At 35.5% G+C, this 23,060-nt stretch overlaps 1 protein-coding gene across 1 annotated transcript; it reads right to left on the bottom strand.

Moving 5' to 3' along the window:
- Positions 1-20,036: 20,036 nt before the first annotated feature.
- Positions 20,037-22,036, bottom strand: LOC134204579 (uncharacterized protein K02A2.6-like). The gene is made up of 2 exons (XM_062679386.1): positions 21,106-22,036; positions 20,037-20,809 (listed from the first exon to the last, which is right to left on the bottom strand). The coding sequence occupies exons 1-2, from the start codon at positions 22,034-22,036 to the stop codon at positions 20,037-20,039; spliced, it is 1,704 nt and encodes a 567-aa protein (XP_062535370.1).
- Between the last annotated feature and the right edge of the window lie 1,024 nt (positions 22,037-23,060).

Genomic DNA, 23,060 nt, shown 5'->3' on the forward strand with positions numbered 1-23,060 from the left:
AGAGCCAATCCTTCATCAAATGTGAAATCCACAAAAATGGAATCAAGAGAAGATTTTTTTTTTATATTTTCGTCAAATTTTTGTATAGGTGACTAATGAGAGATCATGTTGATGCAAAAACATCTAATACAAATATCCTAAAATAGTGATGGATGTTGACATTTTTATCAGGCTCATTTGCCATATTTATGACAAACACAAACTGCAGAATTAATACATGCACAAAAGAGTTCATGAATTCGTGAACTAACAAGTTAACGGTGTATTTTTTCGTGAACAACAGCCACGGATTCGGGAACACAGTCAAGTTTTCTGAAACGTTCAGGAAAACGTGATGGTGTTCCGAATCCATGAATTAAATCACGGTGTATTTTAACTGGTCTACGAATTCGGGAACGCTTTTTTTTGCGTGTACGGTCGCCAATTTAAAAAATAAAACATCATCACATAACGATTACTTGTTTAAAGAATCTTTCCTAAAAAATTAAGCTAGATTAAAACTATATACTTTGAATCTCGGTAAAACAGGTTCGAGGGGGAGAGGGGGTTGGTCAAGTCTCCCACCTTCCCGTATCTTCCTGGTACGTTCAGAAAAGAGTTATCAAAAATCGCCTGATTTCGTCTCATCGAAACGAAAAGTACGAGCCCTCATAAACACAAAATGGTTTGGATTTAAAATAATGCATCACGTCTGAGTTTTTCATGCTAAAACGGATTATTTCACTCATTTTCCAAAAATCATTTGCTCTAAAAGTGGTACCGTCATCTGGGGAAGATGATCATTTCAAGACAAAATGCAATTTAATGTGTGTTTACATTTTAAATCGAAACAAAATTTTCAAAACATATACTATATGTTGCAACAATCAACAATAGTTTTCTGAAATGCGTTCGCATTTATTAAAATAAATTAAATTATCCACATTTTTGAGTAATCTGGTTTGGGGTGAAATTGATCAAGACAGCTCAACTAAAATCATTAAGACCAGCGTCAAGATACACTAGGTTATTTGTATGAATGTGAATTTACTACGAAATAAGTCTACGATGTCAATATTTGAAACGAAATAGCATCATTTATGACTATCTCTCTCTTTCTTCAACAAAATTTTCATGATTATAATCGAAAACTCGATTTTGTACCTAGCGGTAACATTACTCGAACGGTAATATTGTTGACTACCGTTTCATACTAACTCACGTGGCTAAAGCCCACGTAGAATCAAGTTAGTTTCCTCTAGAATTTCTATGACTTTGCATGAGTATTGCACATATCTAGCGCTCTGATCATAACTGAGTGTAGCTGCAAATAATGAATTCTTATCATCTCTCTCCAGTGAGTTGATATTTTATCATGTTTTCTAACTTCGAAAAATTTATATATCTTGGGTTAGGAATGCAAACACGAAGGGTATTACATTCTCAATTCTCAGCCACAAATATAATTGTTAAGGTGAATCGCGTACAAATCTAATTTCTAAAGTGAATTACACTTTCGAGGCACATAACACAATCGTTTTCAGTACGCACAAAAATGTTTTTTAGAGTGCTTATCACCTATGAATTGACATTTGCTGCCAAAATGAGAGATGAGCCAAGGTGAGAGATAGGACGGGCATGGTTATAGTATTTGGGACTATTTTTATGTGATTGAATAAATAAAGAAGTAGACTAACAGAAAAATACAATTGCTGAGATTTTGATTGAATAAAGAAAATTCAAGTAAAATAATTAACTCCTGTAATATTTAGACAACATGAAAAGACAATTGTTTAACTTGAGCAGGAGACACAGGATGCTTAGGTTGCCGAGGAATTTCTAACAAAATTGACTTTGATTTATCACCAAATCATCAATTCATTAAAATTTTCATGGTTACATTTAGGGGAGAAGGCAGGCGGAATCCTACACCCAGTGGCGTAGCCAGAAAATTGTCGGGGGTTTACTGAAATTTTTTTTCGAAAAAAATTCTTCCTAAAATTTTGGCTCTGGGGGTTTAACCCCAAAACCACCCTCTGTGGCTACATGCCTACACCGATATGTACGACATCTGGATTTGGTTCTAAAATGTAAACAAAAGTGTTAATTCCATCACATATGGCAGAAATTTTATGCACACTTTGTTTCGATATTTTATCATTGAACGCTCAATCATGCAACAATATAACGATGTGGCATGCTTGAGATACACAGCAAATAATTTTGAAAATTCAACGACGTGTAAAATTGCAGCTTATCCCATTAAACGAATTAACATTTGATATTCAATTAAATTTTACTGAATTTTACAAGCAAGCACAGTTTAAATTTATTTTGATTTAAGAGGACTGTGAGATCGATTGAATGTTACGTTTATTTGCATGCTCCAAATATGTGCATGAAAATACATTTAAAATCACAACATATTTTTATCTGTGTACCTACTTGATTATAGGGACTCGAAAAGAATTTATTTGTAGTAACTAATGAATATTAAAATGTTGGCATTAACGATTGCGCCCTAACATCGGTTCTAAGCTTCGATGCAGAGTACAGAGCTTTTCCATGACAGGCGATAGAGGCCCTGGTTACATTGCGTTGCACATTGCTAGCATTTTTTTTAAATGTGCATATGACCTCTAGCTTTCCAGCATAACTAGAGATGTCATAAAATCTCGATTAATCGATTAGTTACTACTAATCGATTACCTCGATTCTTGACGATTATTGAAACGATTCCAGAGCACCGACATCCATTTGTACTATGGAATTTGACAGGTTCATTCTTTTGGGGATAAATTTATCCCCACTGTCAAATACTGATTTATTTTGCAATAGTATGTGCGCGAATTTTGAATGTTTACGTTTTTACAGAAGAATATGATGCAAACGCCCATATTACTCAATAATGCAACATGATACAATCATAAGGAAATAGAGAAACGGAAAAAAATTTAACGAACTATAAATTAAAAGTGTTTCACACTCGATTCCATGCTTTGAACTTATGAATGTTCAACTTATCGCTAGTCAAGTTGAAAACCGGAATGGGGGACTGGTGAAGTTGGATTTTTCTAGCAATCCGTACGTTAGTAGTGCGCCAGTCTAGTTGTAATTAGAATAGAGGCGCTTAACGAAGTTAGTTTAACGTATGGATTGCGAGAAAATCCAACTTCGCTTGTCCTCTATTCGTTTTCAACTTAATTGAGTATATTTGCTCAATAATTCAGAATGCTACTTGCAAAAGGTACTGTCTATGCCTTTGTTGTTTTAAATCATTTTCACCCTCGGAATTGTTTGTCTTGCATTCGCAGTGCACTCGTATTGATGACTCAGAAAATTGTGACAAAGATGGCGTAGCTTAAACTGGCTTAAACTTTTGAAATGTAATTCCAACCTGCTTAAATGGACTTATGTTGGTTTTTAATGTCAAGCACATAAGATTTGTAACCTTTATTATGGGATTGATAAAATCAATGAAGTGCTATTAAACGTCTTTGATTAAGGTGGGCGTATTGCCCAGGCACTTTATGAAATACATTTTTCACGGCTTTTCGAAAAGCTTTATTCGTTTTATCTGATTTTTACATGACTAAAAACGCGAAAACGCAACTTTTAAACTTGGATTCCGTCAGGAGTGACCTTAAACAAGAAAAACGTTGACTTTAGACAATAATGTTATTGAGTTTCATTAGTTCATATTATAAAAGATAATTCTTAGAAAGATTGAAAAGATTCAGTTTGACTCGTTTGACTCATGCTAGATAATAGCTGATTTTTTAAAATATCGTTTTTCATTAAATTCAGAAACAAAACCGAAAATCAAACAGACTTGAAACAATATGAAAATTTACCTCATCAATCAAATGGGGGAAACTTATATTTATCCGAAATCCTTTCATCCCACCAAAAACTTCATTAATTTCCTTCCTTCGGGAGAAATACCCATCAAACGTCTCCTTCGAACTAGTAGTCAAAAGCATTAGCCGCCTAATCACACATAACCAACACGCTCTTCAAACTAGAACAACGGAAATTTGATGTCCCTTGCCTTCGAATTGACATCAGCAGTGAATGACCATACCGAGCCACAACGGAGGTAACGGTGCTAAATCGGATTATGCCACCGCACACTCACCTGGCCATCGCCAAGAATCATTTATTATCGGCAATCCGGTGGACGCCGCGACGACTTCGAACTGCTACCGTTTGTTTACATTCGAATGTTGGCTACAAATATGTCAAGCGAGCACCGGGATACACTCTCCACCCTTCCAGCCTGGCGTCTGTATGCCGAACATTCACGCACGCTGAATGCCGAAGGACATCTGGTTGAGGAGGCTGTCAGCCTGATCCATATATCATTTTGAGAAAGGACAAATGTAATTTTGATATCAAATAAGATTAATGATGTGGCGGAGTCGGTGAGCTATGGTTGAAGGTTTTTTATCGGACATTGTTTGTATATTTGGCTGATATTTGCTGATGCTGATGTGACCGACTTCGCTTGAATTGTGAAGGATTGTGATGGTCCGCAGGGACGCTTGACGATGTGATAGTTCAATGTGCAAGGGTGAACGAGGATCTCATAGTATGAGTTGGTTTGAACTAATTGGACATAACATTATGTATTTATAACAAGGAAGGCATCATTTCTTTCGCAGTTTTCAAAATGTAGTAAACGAAACTATATTATTCGATTTCGTTTTGACAGATATTAACGTTGTCTTCGCTAAGAAAATGACTGGTAATTTAACATTATTGCAATTATAAATCAGGTCACTTTGCATCCTCACGTTTGTCTCAAGATTGGATGTTATGATAGTATTAGAAATATTGTATTAATATGGGATGGCACAAAACAACGCCAGTGGTGCTCCTGTCCTTCCCGAAATAACTTCCTCACTACTGCTGCATTAGGGATCTCTTTAATGAACACAGCAGAAAATTTAATTTAGTGATTTCACTCGTTAATTTTTTAGCCATTTAGTGGAATGTCAAAAGATAAGCGTTAGTACTATCAAATTTAATTTCACAATGTAAATTTAATACTAACAATCAAGTGGTTGAGTTGAATAGGATAGTACTAACTTGTGTTATGCCAAGTGATTCGCCAAGGTCAATAGTTAATTTCTTGTTCAAACGTACAAATCAAAACTGCAACTTATCAAAACAACGAAAATTGTTAAGAAATTATTTTGAGCTTTTGAGAATGTCTTTATTGAATAAAGACGAAGTTTATTTTCCTATATTTAATTGATTACTCTTTGACAGATAGCATATTTCGGACCTTACTGTTGAGGTCGAAATACATATCTGTCAAGGTACAATCAAGTGGTGAATTAATGGAAGGCAAACTCGTCTAATGACAAGTGAACGGTATAGTCAAAAAGCATCTTTGTTGCCTTTTTGGGAAACTATGTCGTTTCAAAATGGGTTTCTGATTCGTTCAATCAATCCACCCACCAAGATGTTGAAACCAACACAACTCCACAGCGAAACAAGGGTAGTTTATCTACGTTTTATTTAAGACAGTGTCTTCCTGATGACTTTTGCCATCTGCAAGTGGGTGATCTAATAATTACTGCTGCTGTTCCTGTGATGCTCTGCGGAAGCAGCTCGGCACTAAAACTAATAATCGAACCACGTGCTCCCGAGGAAACACAAACTGTTTTTATTCTTCCCATCCCATGACTGCCCTTAATCATCACCTCCCACGCATTTAGCGGGAGGGTGTGCACGTTGATTTGCGAAATAAAAAGCAATAAAAGAGTGAAAGCAAATCGCAAGTAATGGCTATTGAGTACGTCGTACCTGGGAGGATGACACCATTTTTATGAGCTACAGGTTTCGCTCCACACTGCCACCGAAAACCATAAAGTCCATTCCCTTTCCATCGCGCTAGCCTTCATATGTAGGGCTGATCAACATCGTAGTCAAGCAGTGAGGCGTGTTCCTGTTCCGAAAGTTTTCTGCTAATAGTCGTTGTTCACCGATGTTGCACATAAAATCTTTTCTTTCCTCCTATTCGACAGTCGCGATATCTTTCCACTTACGTTGCTGGGGATGAGAGCAATGATGCCAATTATTAAAATTATGAACAGCGTTGTTCCAATTTTGTCACTATAGAACGATTCGAATGTTTTCTCTCAAAAAAATAGACCTCTGTGTAAAAAGCTGTGTTTTTGTATTAGGACCTTGCAAAATCTGTATACACCAATATTTTATACAGAATTATAAGATTCGTTTCAAGGTGTAGCAGGCGTTGTCAAGAATGTCCCGGCATCGCTGCCCTAAAAGTGTGACCTCACTCACTGCATATGGGCCAGGAATGGTGGCAGTCGATTCTGATGAAAACAATAAACCGTAATATACCCTAATGAAAATTAATAATGTCCGGAGGAGAAAGGAACGGTGGAATAGTTTTGCTTGTCGATCGGAGCCACTTTATGAGTCTCTTTCCGCAGATACCATTCCGTTGAGCCCGAACCGAACACAAATTGTCCTCGAAGATGCTCGCACACGCCCGACAACAACAGCAGCGGTCAAGTTTTATCGATCAATTTCCACATCAGTGTATTTGCTATCAGTGGTACAGAATCCGAAAGGGAATGGAGTTGGGCGTACCACGATGCATCCAATGAACAGCTTCTTGACATAGATGTGAGCAAATAGTAATATATTTGAGCTCTATAGTTGCTCTGGTACGATCTTCGCCATGGCACCGAACTGAGGAATGGGAATAAGGAAGTAGTCGACGACTCGACCGAAGGATATTGAAGGTGGGAAAGCGTGTAGGTATCGTCGTAAAATAGGATTTTCATTGCTTTTCATTTTGTGGTCCAGGACGGTCGCCATCGAGTTACGCTTAGCGATAAGAGTTCGTCCTATATTTTTATATTTTTTTATTTTTCTTTATCCTACCAATATTCTTTATCTGTGACTTTTCCTCATGTGCTATCAATCCCATCATCTGATCCATTGAGCAAATTTCTAAAAAGTGAATTATTATTGATCGTTATTGTATTAAAAGTCTTCACAATCTGCTGACCATCATGATCATAATCATTCTCGAAATTGTGACCATATTTCCTCTTTATTAATGTGAGTTTTGATATTGATAGTCAGTTCATAACTTGTCATAGTGACGCCAACGCCGGAAGGGTACTCAGCCTAAGGGGAGGGGACCAAAGTAGCCACCCTCAGGTCCAACCCAGGGTGCTTCCGTAAGCAAGGTTTTTGTAATTAACAACAGTTACAGGTAAACATTAATACTGGATAAAATGTGGTTCATTTTAAAACTGGTCAAACAGGAACGAACAGACAAAGGTATTTAAAAGATACCGCAGGGTCTCTCGCCTTTCTATAAACCGGCAATGGGAAAAACCAGAATTGAACCCGACCGGGTAAAACAGAAATAATGCGAGAAATCAACCATCCAATCAAGTTGACTGTAACATCAGTTATAGTCATGGCTGAGAAACAACAAATATGTAGGTACAGCTCACCAATTATAGTCTCTTTGGGATTAGAAAGCTATTCTCACTGTACATCAAGATAAAAAGTTGAAATTTACACGAAAATAATGCAATGAATGCCAAAAGCGCGTAAATTTAAACGATATTATCTGAATGTATGAGTTTGTATTGCATTATGTCACTTTTATACGAATAAGTGTCATAATGCTATGTAAATTGCATACATTTAGGGCGAGCTTGTTAGTAAAGATCCATGTACGCTCAGAATAGTGATTTTCCACGTATTTATTATTTACGCGCTGATTACTTTTCATTATTTTTTCTGTGATGATTAGGAATTTGATTAATTCAAGACTAAAACGATGCTGGCCACGTCCTCACTCTCAAGTTCAGCACCATTGCTACAAAAGTCCAAGGAACTCTGCATCTCCATGAGCGCAATTGAAAGGAATAGTATGTTAGTGAGAGAAATCTATTGAAATGAATTGGTAGCACTAATTACTTATTTTCAACAATGTAATTTTCATGATGATAAATAGACGAAAACGTGTGTCTAACGTATTTTACCCAAGACAAATTCAGTAATTAGGGTTCTTTCACAAATTACGTAACGCTATATTTGATGATTTTGCTCCACCCTTCTGTAACACTTTTGGTAAGGAAGGTTTATTTTTGTATGAACGCGTAATTTTGGCCAGACTCCTCCTACCCTTACAGCGTTGGTTAATTTGTTAGCAGCTCTTAATCATTTCTTATGACGACTAAACACGCACCGTACTGACTTGCCTGATGGCTACCAATTTAGGAAGAAGCCGTGTTTAGATTAAGACAATGATAGACGTAATATCTTTTTAAGAGCAGTTTGCTCGGAGTACGACAACAGAATGATTTCTTATTTAGAAGCAAGCTTACCGGAATAAGGGTAGATGTGATTCCTTATTCGAAGTAGGCGTTTCCCTTATTTGAAGTAATTGTTGCCATTTGCTAAATATAAGGTTTGATTCTTTATTTGAAGGGGGATTTGACCGAATACGTTCGGCCGACACGGGAAAGTTTATTATTATTTATTCAGACTAAGGCCGAAGTGGCCGTGCGATATATAAGAGTCTTCCATTCGGCCTGATCCATGGCTACCAGTCTTCCTCGAACATATGGTGATGTTCACCAAGTACATTTTCATCAACTCAGTGAACACTGAACATGGATTATTGACGTACTCGAGTACAAAGGATACCCAGTACACCTAAACGAACTTGTACTTAAGTACAAAACACATGTATAAACTTGCTTGCAGGTCCGAGAGTCGACCGGCAAGACAAAGAGAATGAACAAAAAATCTGAAACTGTGCACGCTGAAATGAAGATGCACAGTGATGGGTGGATCTGAAGACTTTTTTGAATAATTTAATGTTGAAAACTTTTCACGACGTTTGTAATCAACTGACATGGGATTCCAACATCACGTGAACAATAATTAAGCTTACAGAAAATGTTGATAAATTCACTCGATTCACATACTGCTATATAACTTTGTTGAGCGTACATTCAACAGGGAAGGAATATAAAGCGCATAATTATAAATACTATGTATACTAAGATCAGTGGAACAATTTCGACTCTCTGTTAATGTATTCCATAAAACTAAATTATGTATTGTAATCATGAAATGTCCATCGGGAGCATATGGGACCGCTCACAAATTACGTAACAAAAATTGGCGAATCCAGTCCTCTCTCTTTGTAGCACATTATGTATTGACAATTTAATTCTTTTGTCTGAATCGTAACCCTTGAGGTATCCCTTTCTCCTATATAGCGTCACGTAATTCATCCAGCTCCCATGGATGCAGAGCATTTTTTTGACAAAACCGGCTTCTGTGTTGGAAAATACATACATAACATATTAAGCAATACATCCAGACTACCAGCTCTATGACTTTATGATATCAAAGATCACACACCTTATTTATTTTAAAAATGATATCAAATGACTATATTCGTAATCTGTACAGGATAAATATAACCAAGGAATGTAGAACTGAACATTCCTGAATGACAATACTTGTCCTCTCAGAATTGTCCTCAGCATTAACTAAAACACGCAACTAAATTTACTTGACTTTGCAACAAAATAGTGGTGGTGGCCAACCTCATGAAAATATTGATATATAATAAATTTGCTTATATTCGCAATCTATGAATTTGTTCACTGTCTACATTTGCTTTGTTTGAGAAGCTTCTGGAACGCTATTCAACAGCAAATTTACAGCCACACAGAAAAAATAATGAAAATAAAACAGCGCGTAAAACCAGACATGCGAAAATTTACGCCATTCTACGCTGAAATGCTCCTCTTGCTAACAAAATTAATAACGATGCAATGTTGACGACTACGTCAAATATTGTATACATTTAGGCTAATATCACGTGTGTAATTACGCTTATAATGGCGTTCCAATTATGTGCATGATTTCTAGCATAAATTTCAGTGGATTTTCTATCTGTGCAGAGTGTACATGTGTGCTGTACAGATGTACAGTACATCGGTAAAATGAAACTCGAACGCAAGTTCGGGCTAAGTATACATTTCGTGCGTATACGTATAAACACGAAGCAAGGGTACAAATGGAGTATACGGACAGCTGTACTCAGCGTGTTTGATGTTCGTTTGGGAAGACTGATGGTCATATTCAACCACGCAGTCTCGGAAGGTCCGCAATCATCTCCGCCTGATCGAACCACCTGCTCCGCTGCGCACCTCGCCTTCTTGTCCTGTCGAATCGTTGTCGAGAACCATTTAACCGGGTTACTGTCCAACATTCTGGGCTACGTGCCCGGCCCACCGCAGTCGTCCGGCGCGATGTGAACGATGGATGGTTCTCCCACAGCTCATGCAACTGTGGTTCATTTTCTCCTCCACGTACCGTCCGCCATCTGCAACCCATATAGATGGTACGCACACTTTCCTGAAAACTCTGAGTGCGTGCTGGTCCTCCACGAGCATCGTCCAGGTCTCGTGTCCGTAGAGTACATCGGTCTTAGCGTTTTGTAGATTGACAGTTTGGTACGGCGGCGAACTCTATTCGATCGGAGCGTCTTGGGAGTCCAAATACGTACGTTTCCAGCCATATGCGTCTCCGAATTCTCTGCTGGTATCATTTTCGGCAGTGACCAGTTAGCCCAGGGTTGAGGACAAAAGGTCGAAGGTCAAAAGGTCGAAGGACAAAGTCTGAAGGTCAAAGGTCGAAAGGACAAAAGGTCGAAGGTCAAAAGATCGAAGGGACAAAAGGTCGAAACAAAAAAATCGGTCAAAAGGTCGAAGGACAATAGGTCGATAAAAGGTCGAAAGGACAAAGGTCAAAGTACAAAAGGTATTTCTTTTTCTTACTTTTTTTATTTCTTCCTTTTTCCTTCATTCTTTTTCTTCCTTTTTCCTTCTTACTTCACATGTTTCCTTTCTTTCTTTCTTCTTTCTTTTCTTTTCTACTTTTTTTCCTTCTTGTAATACGTAACCGAACGAAGTATACTGTTTGGCACAATAAATAATTTCCACGATCTATCTTTATTAATAAAATGTTACATCTAACTTTATCATTTGAGGCAGTTCTTAGCTTGTGCTGTTTGCAGAATGAGTCTTGATAAGTCAAAGTCGGCATAGCTCAAGCTTTCAAATTGGTTTAGATTCGATTTTGAAGGTGCTACAACAACATAGTTAGCGCGCCACCAAGAACATAGCCGATTAGCGGTGTGAACCGGAATTCGCTTCTTCGATCTGAAAATAGGAAAACCAAAGGTCTTATGATCTGTCTTTCGCAATGTAATGGACGTTCAAACAACATCTTCGATGAAATTTGGTAACGGCAAAATTAGCGCCAATGCTTCTTTCTCGCCTTATCAGTTCTGTATCCTTTCTCTGCTTGAGTCATGGTTCTGGAAACGTGACAAACCAGCCTTAATTCGTTGCCAGTCTGGAAAACGATGTAGCAGATACCGTTCCAACTCCACTCTCATGGAAGCATCAGCGGCAACAATAATCTAAAACCTTGGGTCATGGTTGGTGTGAGTAACAATGTTTGATCAAAATCCGTTTGAATTCAGCTTGAAAGATTGTTGACAGGCCGGATGACCAGTACCACCTGACGATCTTTCTTCAGTAATGCATCCTATCCTAGTTCACGCCAAGCATATACCACGCACAAATTTGCTATAATGAAAAACGATATTTTGTTGGATGAAGATCGTAGTCTGTGCCCAAGTAAAGGGCGATGCGTGATTTGTTAGCTTAATTCAATTTTTTGTCATCTCAAACATTTTTGGCCTAATCTAAGAAAAGGATACGGGGCTAACGAATAGTAATTTTAAAATCGATACCGACGATACTGACGAAGAGCTGGAGAATTCATATTCACGGTTGCTGTGGAAGCATATAGAGAAGTTTTTCGTTTTAATTTTATTCATTTTTCTCTTCTCTCCTTATTTTTTTCTTATTTCAAACATTTAACATTATAGATATAAATGAAGCTTAATCTTTATTTCAAGTTGTTCCTCCTCCAATACATATTTTCTTTAATTTAATATCTTTATTCAAGCTTCTGCAATTCAAATAAATCGATTAAATACTTCAATTTAAAGATAGATTATTTTCATTTAGTCTCACACTTATACTATTGAGTAAAAATTATATAAAATGAATTGGTATTATTATTGTTAATAAAAAGTGTGACCATAGACCTTTTTGGCCAGAAAAACGGATACCTCCAGGTTCAAAAAATTCAACGACAGACTTAATTTAGTTGACACGATCATGGAGCAGAGTAAAATTTAGAGTGGGATGTGACAATATTTTAGTGAAGATATCATGGAATCTGAATTCAATTATATTTGATTTTATTTTAATCAAAATCGAGACAATGTTATATAAAAATTATATGAAGTTAAAAAATGGTAGAAAATTTTCAACCAAAGGAATGCAACTTTTGAACAATACGTTTCTTTTGATTTCTGATGGTGAACAGGTTTTTGGTACTGAAATACTTTGGATAATTAGAGATTCTTGAATGTCCAGTGTACGTTTTTCAAGATAAAATAGGGAAATATTCTCTTATGGTGAACGTTTTAAAAATGAAGAAATTAGTCTATTTGGATTTCCTTTATCGCATCCGACGGATATATTGAAAACATATTAGAAATAAAAGCGATATCTCAAAGATTAACACATTATCTGATGAATTACAGATACAAAATAAAATACACTCATCCAGATCATATACAAGATCAAAACCCATATGAAATCATCGACACACAGGCATTTAATTGAAATATCTTTTATTGATTCTGAGTCAGAGATGAAACTCTTAAAGTGCTTTTAATAGTCATGAGGACTGATAAAAGAATTGGAAAAATGCTGATTCTAGAACGAGTTAATTCAGGACAATCAAGACTCTAATACAAATGTTAAACAAAAAAATTGTTGAGGATTTTTTAATGAGTTTAAGAATCTCAGGGACAAGATATCAATTCAGTTGAATTTGATTACTCAAAAACTCGGTGGAATTGGGCATTGAAACCTAAATAAAAAGAATTTATAAATCTGTATCGAAAACTTGTGGCGAGGAGATAGTGCTGAATTGTAACCGAAAAAATAATCAAAAGAAAAGAATGTAAACTATTTTTGTCTGAGGGCAAGGGAAGAAGAATACATTTTCGACGTGGTCATCTGAAAGCAAAGAAATAGTTAGATACAAACTGGATAAAAACATAATAGACCGTTTTGCTACAAGGACACATACATGTACATCAAAACAAGGAGAATTTGTACACATTTGTTCATCCACAACTAGAAGGCATTCTTGTAAAATAAAAACAATAAGAAGAAGACATGGTAATTTCGTGCTGATAAGATCAATACTAGATCAATTTGAGTGAACAATATCACACATATCTTATTGTGTCAGACCATAACGTTAAAAAATTGAGGTATAATTTATCGCTGATTATATTTATCAGAAAAGAAGTACAATTTGAGGGATTTTATGTTTGATTATAAAAGATCCAGATGAGGACTTCGAAATCGGGTTGGGAAAGTGATGAGAAAATGGCAGATGGTTAGACATGAGGCATTATTAGCAGCAACTGAGATATTGAATTAACTATAAAAAAATAACTGGAAAAGATGGAGCAAAATCAACATAATAGGGAGAAGCTTACGCTAATAACGGAATGCTTAATATCTTTTTCAAAGTACAGAGAAGTTGATCAAAATCACTATGATAAGTATAGTAACTTATCGAGATAATATAAACAACAATTCTAACGCAATCAATAATACAGAAAGGCAGATTGAAGGAATTATAGAAAACAATAAAATCAACTAACACGGGAAAAGAAAAACAAGTCATTACAGATAAAAACAAAGAAAGTGCTGATAATAATAAAAACAACATCATGCAGCATTATAGCAGAAGGAATATTGAAATAAATAAAAACAGAAAACTCTAATTATTCACTTACAAAAAAGGACAATTCTTTAGCCTCAAGTAGTAAACTACTGAAACTAGCTTCAAGTTGGAATATTAGAGGGTCGTAGAAACAGTAGGAGAAAGAGATGAGATAGACGAGACTTCAATGACATACTACAATATTGATATGATAGCAGTACTACAGGAAGTTAATACTCTAGGAGACGAGATTGTTACAGAAAATTATGTATGGAAGGTGGCTGATAATCAGTGTAAATAAAACAAAGAGGATTAGCATTAGTTACAAGAAAAACACATTGATGTAAAAATATTAAATTTACAATTAATAAGAACAGGATTACTGTAGATCAAACTCAAAGTAAATGGATAAGATTCTCATTATAATCAATGTTCCTTCCACAATCGGTCTAATAAACAACAGAGTTTCTTTTTTGTGTAAACTTATTGAGATTGCATCAAACATGAAAGGATAGTGAGACATTTTAATAATTATTGGAGACTTTAACGCTCAATTGGGTACAAATGATTTAGAAGGTGAGGATAAGAAAATAATAGGGAGAAAGTTGGGACATGACATATGCAACGATAATGGGGAGCTTTTCAAACTCTTTCTTCATACAACTAGATTGAAAAATGTGTCATCAAAAATAGGTTGGAACGACCACAACATGGAGAAGTGGAAATAAATATAGTCAAATTGATCATGTTTTAATTCCAACAAAAACTAATTTTAGAATTAGGTTCGTCAAAGGTTATTGGACTCCTATTAGTTCTGATCATAAACTAATATTGGTAGGAATAGTAATGCAGAAAACGGTTCACAAAAATTCAGCAAGAAAAGAACCGACAAAAATTAACATTGATTTACTAAAAGACAAGAAGATACAGGAGAATTATCAAGAAGTATTAAAATCTATTCCTAATCCCGAAATAACGAAAGACAGTTCAATTGAAAAATGCTACTCAGATTTAGCTGTAAAAATACGAAGGGCTGCAAATAAATCAGTTAGAACATCAAAGACTCCTAGTACCCCGAAAAGAAGGAAAGGCATTTGATCGCTTAAAAAAGCAATAAAATATCTAGTCAGTTTCCAGACAATCAAATATACAAATATAAATTGGGTAATAGAAGACAAGAATTTAATATCGCCAAAAAAGAACATAAAGAAAAGGAAATAAGAGATTTTTCACAAACCTAAATGATTTTGACGTAGGGCAACGCATTAGGAAAACACACATTTTTTGAGAGGGTTTTTAAAATAAACGGAAAATTAGGGGCTAATATTAGTACAACAACTTGGGAACAGATTTTGAAAGAAAGTGAAGGTCCGAAATACAATTTTGTCAGCAACAGGATTATACTCCGTTACAGGAGCCGCCTATCATCAAGAAGAAATTATAAATATAATAAAAACTCAGGTCAAGGAAAAGCAGCTGGTCCTGATCACATATCACATATATATGGAATACATAAAAAATGCAGATAGGGACACTTTAGAATCACTTATTAAAATTATACAAAAAGTATATATGGATAACGAATTGCCAAGTGAATGGCTCAAATCGACTCAAATTCCCATACCAAAAAGACAAACGCAATTAAAGCAGACGATTTTAGAAGAATTTCTTTAACATGTAACATAGTATATAAAATTTATGCGAAATGGTTAGTAAAACAGTTAACTATATATGCAGGTGAGCCAGATTTATATCACAGCATTTACAAATAACAGATCAACTGATGATCATATATTTGTAACTAGGAGAATTATGGAAGAATATTGGAATGCGGAAAAGATTTGTATATAATTGCTCTAGATGTTAAAAAAGCGTTCGATACAGTCAAAATTCAGAATCTAAGAGACATATTATTAAATCTAGGTGTACCGTCAAGATTAGTCGATAGGGTCATTGCATGCATGAAGAATAGAGTTGACCTGAGTTTTATGGAACAATCAATTATCGGGTGAAATTAGAAGAGGAAAAGGTATAAAACAAGGATGTCCACTATCTCCTACTTTATTTAACTATATTATACAAAATGTTATTCGTAAAATTGCTCAAAAATTCCAGAACTAAGATTACTGGATATAAATTGCCTTAAATTACCATTAATTCTAGCGTTTGCGGATGATTTACTTTATAATTGCAAATAGCAAAGAAGAATTAGAAAAAATATTAAAAGTACTTGTAGATCAATTAGCAGAAGTAGGTCTGACACTAAATCATACAAAATGCCAAGTATTATTGAGGTTACCAAATAATAAAGCAAGTTACCCTAAAACCATAATACTAAATGGCATACAATTCGATGTGTATGAAAAATTAAATATTTAGGAATTTGTTTGCCACATTAGACAGAAAAATCTACTAATAGTTCAAGATGTAGAAATACATATAAAACAAGCCGAACAGTGATAGAATTCTGCAAACAATTTAAGCCCTCGTGGGAATTAGGTAAACTTATATACAAAACGGTTTTAGCGCCGTCAATAATCTATGGAACAAAAGTAGCGGTGCTTACTAAAAAAAGCAGAATATCAATGGCTAATTATGAGAAATCAATTCTGAGGGCCATATTCAATAATTGTTCAAGGCCGGATGGTTTGAGGTTTAATTCAAGAAAGATATTAGAGGGGAAAACAATAAATAGGAAAGTTAGAGTTGGTAGAATTAGCTACTACGGCCATATATTGAGAAGAGAGGATAATCATCCAACCGGTTAGCCTATAAACTAAAAAAAACTAAAAAAAGAAAAAGGAAGACCAAGCATAGCATGGGTAGATTCTTTAGAAGATGATTTAAATAGGTATAATAACATTAGTATTGTAGAATGGGAACATGTGGCTAAAGATAGGGATAAAATAAAGAATAAAGCAGAAGAAATATATAAAGAAACAATAAGCGAAATTTCTGATGGGGAAACTTCTTCAGAAGATAACCAACAAAGACATAAATACAAACACTGGAAGAAAAAAACATGATTATGGGTAGGCTAAATTAAGATCTAAACACAACTACACATCTACAAAACAACTGAAGCGTTCACTATACAAATTTCAGATATCTACTGGTATCGATATTCAAATAAGGCTTGGACCCACTTTATCAAATATTAGGCGTTTAAGCCATATCATTCTTCTCAAACAACAGAGATCCTGGTTGTAGGTTGCACATTATAAACTTCTTACTGTTTAATCCTAATAATTATTATTGATATTTTATATTTTGCGGCAATAACCTTATATAACATAATTTTGATAAGTTTGTATTCTTCTATTATTGACACTACTCATCATATTTTGTAATTGAACTTGGTAAAGATTGGATGATTATTTCCTCTTCTTAGAACATGACTATTGTAATGTTGATGAATATTTTAAAATAAATCTAAATAAATTAGGAAGGTTTAATCGTTTTTAACTTTTTAAGAAAATCAATTGTAAACAAATACTGTAATTATGTTTTATTATTGTTATAAAAAGTAAATAGTATTTGGATGTTTTATTCATTTGGGCAATTTATTATTTAAATTGAATTGATATTTAATTATTGTAAATTAATTATCTTGCGAGAACAACATATAACTCGTCTGACTACTTGACTATCTTGGGTGATAACATGTTTCGTGCGGTTGGTGTCTTGGATAAACAAAGTGGAACTTGCTTCAGTCATGCAGCAATGACTCCTGAAAGTATAGATCCTATTTCAAACCATTTTCTTAAATCTAGGAGGAGAACAACTGCAATCGCCAATTGAATCTATAAACAATAAGCAATTATCCTGCAAGGTTTCCAGAAGAAGAAAAAAAATAAAACGGAAATAAATGATTCCGCTTGCAACAGAGGAGTAGAAATATCGCGTTTTTATCAGTCCTGAGAAAATGTATTTCCAAAAGTAAAACGTGTGAACCTTCATGTATTCATATGTTAAAAGTAGATTTCGAACTGTGGTTTTTAGAGGTGAAGTGTTGAGATTCAATCTTTGAGAATCCCGACAAAAAAAAAGGAAAGAAGATAATTGTAATAGATGGATTTTATTATGTTTTGCATTTGATTAATCGCCATTCGCGTTGGACTAACAGCGCATAGTCGCTTTTCTTGTACGGGCTGGAAATTAGTAAGCGAGATCCCGTTCATTTTGCTGTTGCGGATTGTAGAGTGATCAATCCAGCTCAAGTGTCAGCTAAGGCCCGCCTTTAGAGGCAAAACAAACGGAGGGAGTGAAGTTATATAATAAGTTTAACGAAACTTACCCGACAGTCGCCCAAAACCCATACTTTGGACAGAATCCGAACCGAGAATTAGTAGCTTTCCTTTAGTCCTCGCCAGGTGAATCGGAAAGGTACGTGAAGCCGGGTCGAAGGGAAAGTGGGCTACTAAATCGTGGGAAATGGGTTTTCCAGACGCTCTTGGGAAATACAAGTCGGAAGCCACTCACCCGCACCTTTAATTCGGCCATTTTGCACAAGAGCTCAAGATGCCATCTTGTGAAGTAGCGATCGACACTGGTGAGCCACCGGTAACTTGAGGTTTATGGAAACCTTGTAATTTATGATCATAGAAAGTTCATCGTAAACCAGATATGCCCATTTAGTTTATTGTCCAATCCGAATGAACTCGTTTATATTAATAAAAGTTGAATTAAATTGTCTGGATCTCAATTGATTTCATTTTCAGCAATTCCTGTTCATACCACAATGTTCTAGTACGTTCTCAGTCATTTCATTGGTAGATCGTTTTTCTTTTTTAAGGCTTCTATTCCTCTACGGTAAGCGAGAATCGGGTTGATGGGAATACGATAGGCAAACCAGGGAAAAAGGAGAGCAGTTATTGTTTTCTGTTGATTTGAAAAATGGTTTGAAATATTCAGAATATCCTGTCAGCAACCATTCGAGGAGTGTAAAATATATAGATTAGAACTCTCTCATATGCGAGAGTGGCGATTAACCACCAAAGTCATTTAACAAATCAAACTATTTTGCGAACGGTTACACCATGTTTTTATGATGTTGCTGAGTATGACTTTCAGCATATAGTTTTCTTAGCCATTTATATTGTAAAGCTCCGAAAGTTTTATAGATAATATAAATATATACATTAATAGTATATGTAGGAAACCTACAGTAAATATAAATATATAAACTATAATCTTTTATAATCATTACATGAAAAAAAAGAATGAAAATTTTGAAATTTGAAATTTTAATATTTCTTTTTAATTTACACATATGTTCAGTGAATTCAAAATGATTTCTCATGGCGGTTTAGGATGTAGACTTGCTTTTAAAACATTTTTCTTGCATTCTTATAGAATTTTGGTCCTCTTTGCTTTTGTATGATCCTATGTTATTTGACGTTTAGAATCTCAGTGTCTTTTTTTACAAACGAAGTTTAATTAAAACATATAAGCAAACACTTTGCATAATTTGTCATTTCATATTAAGTGTAGAGACGAATGTATATCAAAAGCAATACACGTCACGTCCTCTTGCATATATTATAGCATTACAAAGTTATTGTCCTTTTTTATTAAATAACAATCCTTAAATATAGTTGTCATCACGTTTATAAATACTTTAATCACCATGATAAAAAAATAGTATCAGAAAAAAGTAAACAGATAAAAAAAAAGTAAACAGAAAAAAAATGGATTGTGAAAAAAAATAAGAATCCAAATCCATTTTAATCAAGCCGCCCCCGTATTTACCTATAATCCTCCCTCCTGTCTTGTTTTTTACTCTTTTCAGAAATAAAGAAGTCTGTTTTGCAATTTATCCAAGAATATTCCGAACTATTGGTTTTCCATCTCTGAAGACAGCACAAATCTAAAACTAGCTGATGTTGAAGAAAGGTCCTCCCTCATCCAGGATATACGAATTAAAACTTGGTGAGAGAATTCCATTCTACATGATATATATATATATATATATATATATATATATATATAAATATTTCCCAAATTATATGACCACTGACAAAAAAAAAAAAAACCATCAGGGCAACCTGATTGAAGCGATTTGGATGGGAAGAGGGAGGAGTTTGATGAAATACATACAATAGTATATTCATGATCAAATCGTTTGTCAGATATGGCCAGTGCTATTGGCAGGTGCCTTTGCTACAATAGATGATAGTATCATCATCATCATCATCATCACCACGCACAAATTTGCTATAATAATTCACCGCACCCAAAAATGATCGTAAGGTAGTGACACCATGCGGTGCCGGCATCTCACTAAAAGCTCGAACTTTCTCTGGATCTGGACGTATACCTTGAGAATCAACGATTAACACCAGATACTTAATTTCACTCATGAAGAAATTGCTTTTCTCAATCTTGAGAGTAAAACCATATTCGCGAATACGTGCAAATAGACGCTCTAAATGAATCATGTGTTTTTCCACTGAATCACTTGCCACGATGATATCATCTAAATAGCCACTTACTCCGTCCAAACCAGCGATCATGTTGTCTACAATTTCTTGAAAAGCACCTGGAGCTGTCTTGACACCAGGAGAAAGTCGTGTAAATTCAAGAAGTCCCTTGTGAGTATTAATTGTGAGCAGCTTTTGTGAATCTTGATCAATCTCGACCTGTAAATAGGCGTCTGATAGGTCAATTTGACTGAACACCTTTTTGTTGGCCAGCTTGGCAAAGATGTCTTGAGGTAGAGGTAACGGATGCTGATGTGGCTCCAATGCAGAATTTAATCCTGTTGAGTAGTCGGCACATATTCTGACACGTCCATTTGTTTTTGTCACAGCTACTATCGGAGCAGCCCACTCTGAATATGATACAGGTATGATAATTCCGAGTTTTTGAAGACGATCCAATACTACTTCAATCTTGCTTGCAGATGCATAAGGAACTGGTTGTTTCAGACGGAATATGGGTTGAATGTGAATGATACCTTTTTATTTTTGCAAAGTCCAAGTTCATCACTAAAAATTACGTCATATTTATGTTGAAGTTCTTGAATAAGACCCTCCGTCCGAGGAAATTTTTGTAGTTGTACAGTGTTACACACAGCATTTATTGGAACGTCCCATAGCTTGAACATTTCAATCCATTCAATCCCAAAAAGAGACAATTCTGGTACTGTTGTCAAAAAACATCTTCCTTTTTTTATTGTTACATTTAAGGAAACGCTGCACTCTAATTCACGAATAAGTCCAACCTCTTCGCCACTAGCATTAACAGCATCAATGGATGGTACTTTTGCTACAGGTGAACCTAGTTGAACGTAAACATCTTCAGGAATGATGGTGATGTCTGAAGCACAGTCGAGCTGAAGTTTAATTGGTACTCCGTTGATCTCCACTGTGACATACTTCCGTCTATCCGATAGTTCTACTTGATTGACAGTGAACACCCCCTGTGCTTGAAACTTTTGCTTGAATCGTTTATCTTTCTGCTTTTTGATCGGCTTCTCAAAACAGGCGCAATAACCCTCTTTATGACCAATCTTCTTACACGTGTGGCATTCATGATTGACAAAGAAACAGTGCTTCGAATAGTGCATTTCTCCACATCTCCAACATGGTGATCTCGGAACGTCATTAGGTTCATCGCTGGAAGTGAATCTTGATGGATTTGTACGAGTTATGGCACATACTGATTGCTCCGTGCTGCTATGCTTCTCTACCATTGCTGTGTCGCGTTTTAGATTGATCAGTCGCTGGGACAGGAGAGTGGTGCGAATGTCTGCATCCCGGTGTGATTTGAGGCCGCACACGTACATAAGGCATTTGAACTGATCTGGCGTCACTTCGTTAAGCTTGAATTCTTCACATTTTTGATTAACGATTCCTGCGTAAGTGTAAACATCATCACTGGAGTTCTTTGACAGCTGTAGACACTGATATCTTGCGTTGAACACTGAAATCTGTCGTCCGAAAATGGTCTTCAGAATTGATACGGTTTGATCAAAATTTTGATATTTGGGCTTCTTCGGAAGGATATAGCTAATGTACTTTTGATGTGCCACCGCACCAATATTCCGAAGCAAAAGTCTAACTTTTGGGGCTTCATCCAGGTTTTTTGCATCTTCATGGAACAAGTCTTCATACCTTACGCCGTTCTCAGGACCGTACATGAACTCTGTGATTCCACTGGACAGAGACTCGATAATAAACTCCTAATTGTTGTTCCTCTGGGTCGAAAACGTGGATTGTTGGCTTGATAAACTTCCATTGTCTTGACCAGCGGATGATTGATTTTCCATCAGTTTATCGAGAATCCGTTGTTGATTCTGAAGAATATCCAGAAGCGATTTTTGAAACTCTGGATTCATCTTGAAATTAAAAATCTTTGAATTTCCGTAATCCTCGTCGCCAAAACTGTTATATATGGGGCAATCAGAGATCTGGACAAATAACGTCTTGATTGGACTGAGGTGAAAACAAGAATGCTTTTTATTTTTAGTGTCAAAGTAACATAGATTGCTATGATGTTCTAGGCCTTAAGTTTGGCCTGCTAACACATGGAATCATTTCCCCTGACCCCTCGTGTTTTTTTATTCAGTAAAAATGCCATAACACGAACATTTTCTAACCAATCGAATTTGTGAACATACCGATAGAAAAAGGAAAAAGTGTCATAGTTTAAAATAATAGCGGTAATCTTGAATTTTTGGTTTTATTTTCCAAATTAACATTGTTTCGCAAAATTCGTAACTAACCATTTACATTCATCGGATAAAATACATGAAAGTTTATCTTAGTTAATATCTTTTGAATAGATATTGTTCTACATATAAAAACTCAACTATGTTATGCGTTATTCATATCAAAATATTTTCAGTGGGTTAAATGAACTTCGTTGACTTTTCACCATATTAAAAGTTTGTAAATGAACACGCAATGGTAGTGATTTATTCGGAACAAAATTTCGAATATTACGAACATTACGAATAAGGGGCATTGGGGTAAAACGAGGTCTTGCAGCTTCGTGCAGTGAACTTAACCACCTTTGCACGATTCCCCAGAAAGTTCTACAATTAGTGTCAAAATTTCAGCGCAAGCTGCCCGTACCGAACCGAGATATTGTATTTATTCGCGTTATGGTTATTTTTTCCCATTGTGCACTATGCGTCGTGCTTTATTTAAATTAGTTATTAA

This window comes from Armigeres subalbatus, unplaced genomic scaffold (assembly GCF_024139115.2).
Source record: "Armigeres subalbatus isolate Guangzhou_Male unplaced genomic scaffold, GZ_Asu_2 Contig718, whole genome shotgun sequence".
NCBI classification, from domain to species: domain Eukaryota; kingdom Metazoa; phylum Arthropoda; class Insecta; order Diptera; family Culicidae; genus Armigeres; species Armigeres subalbatus.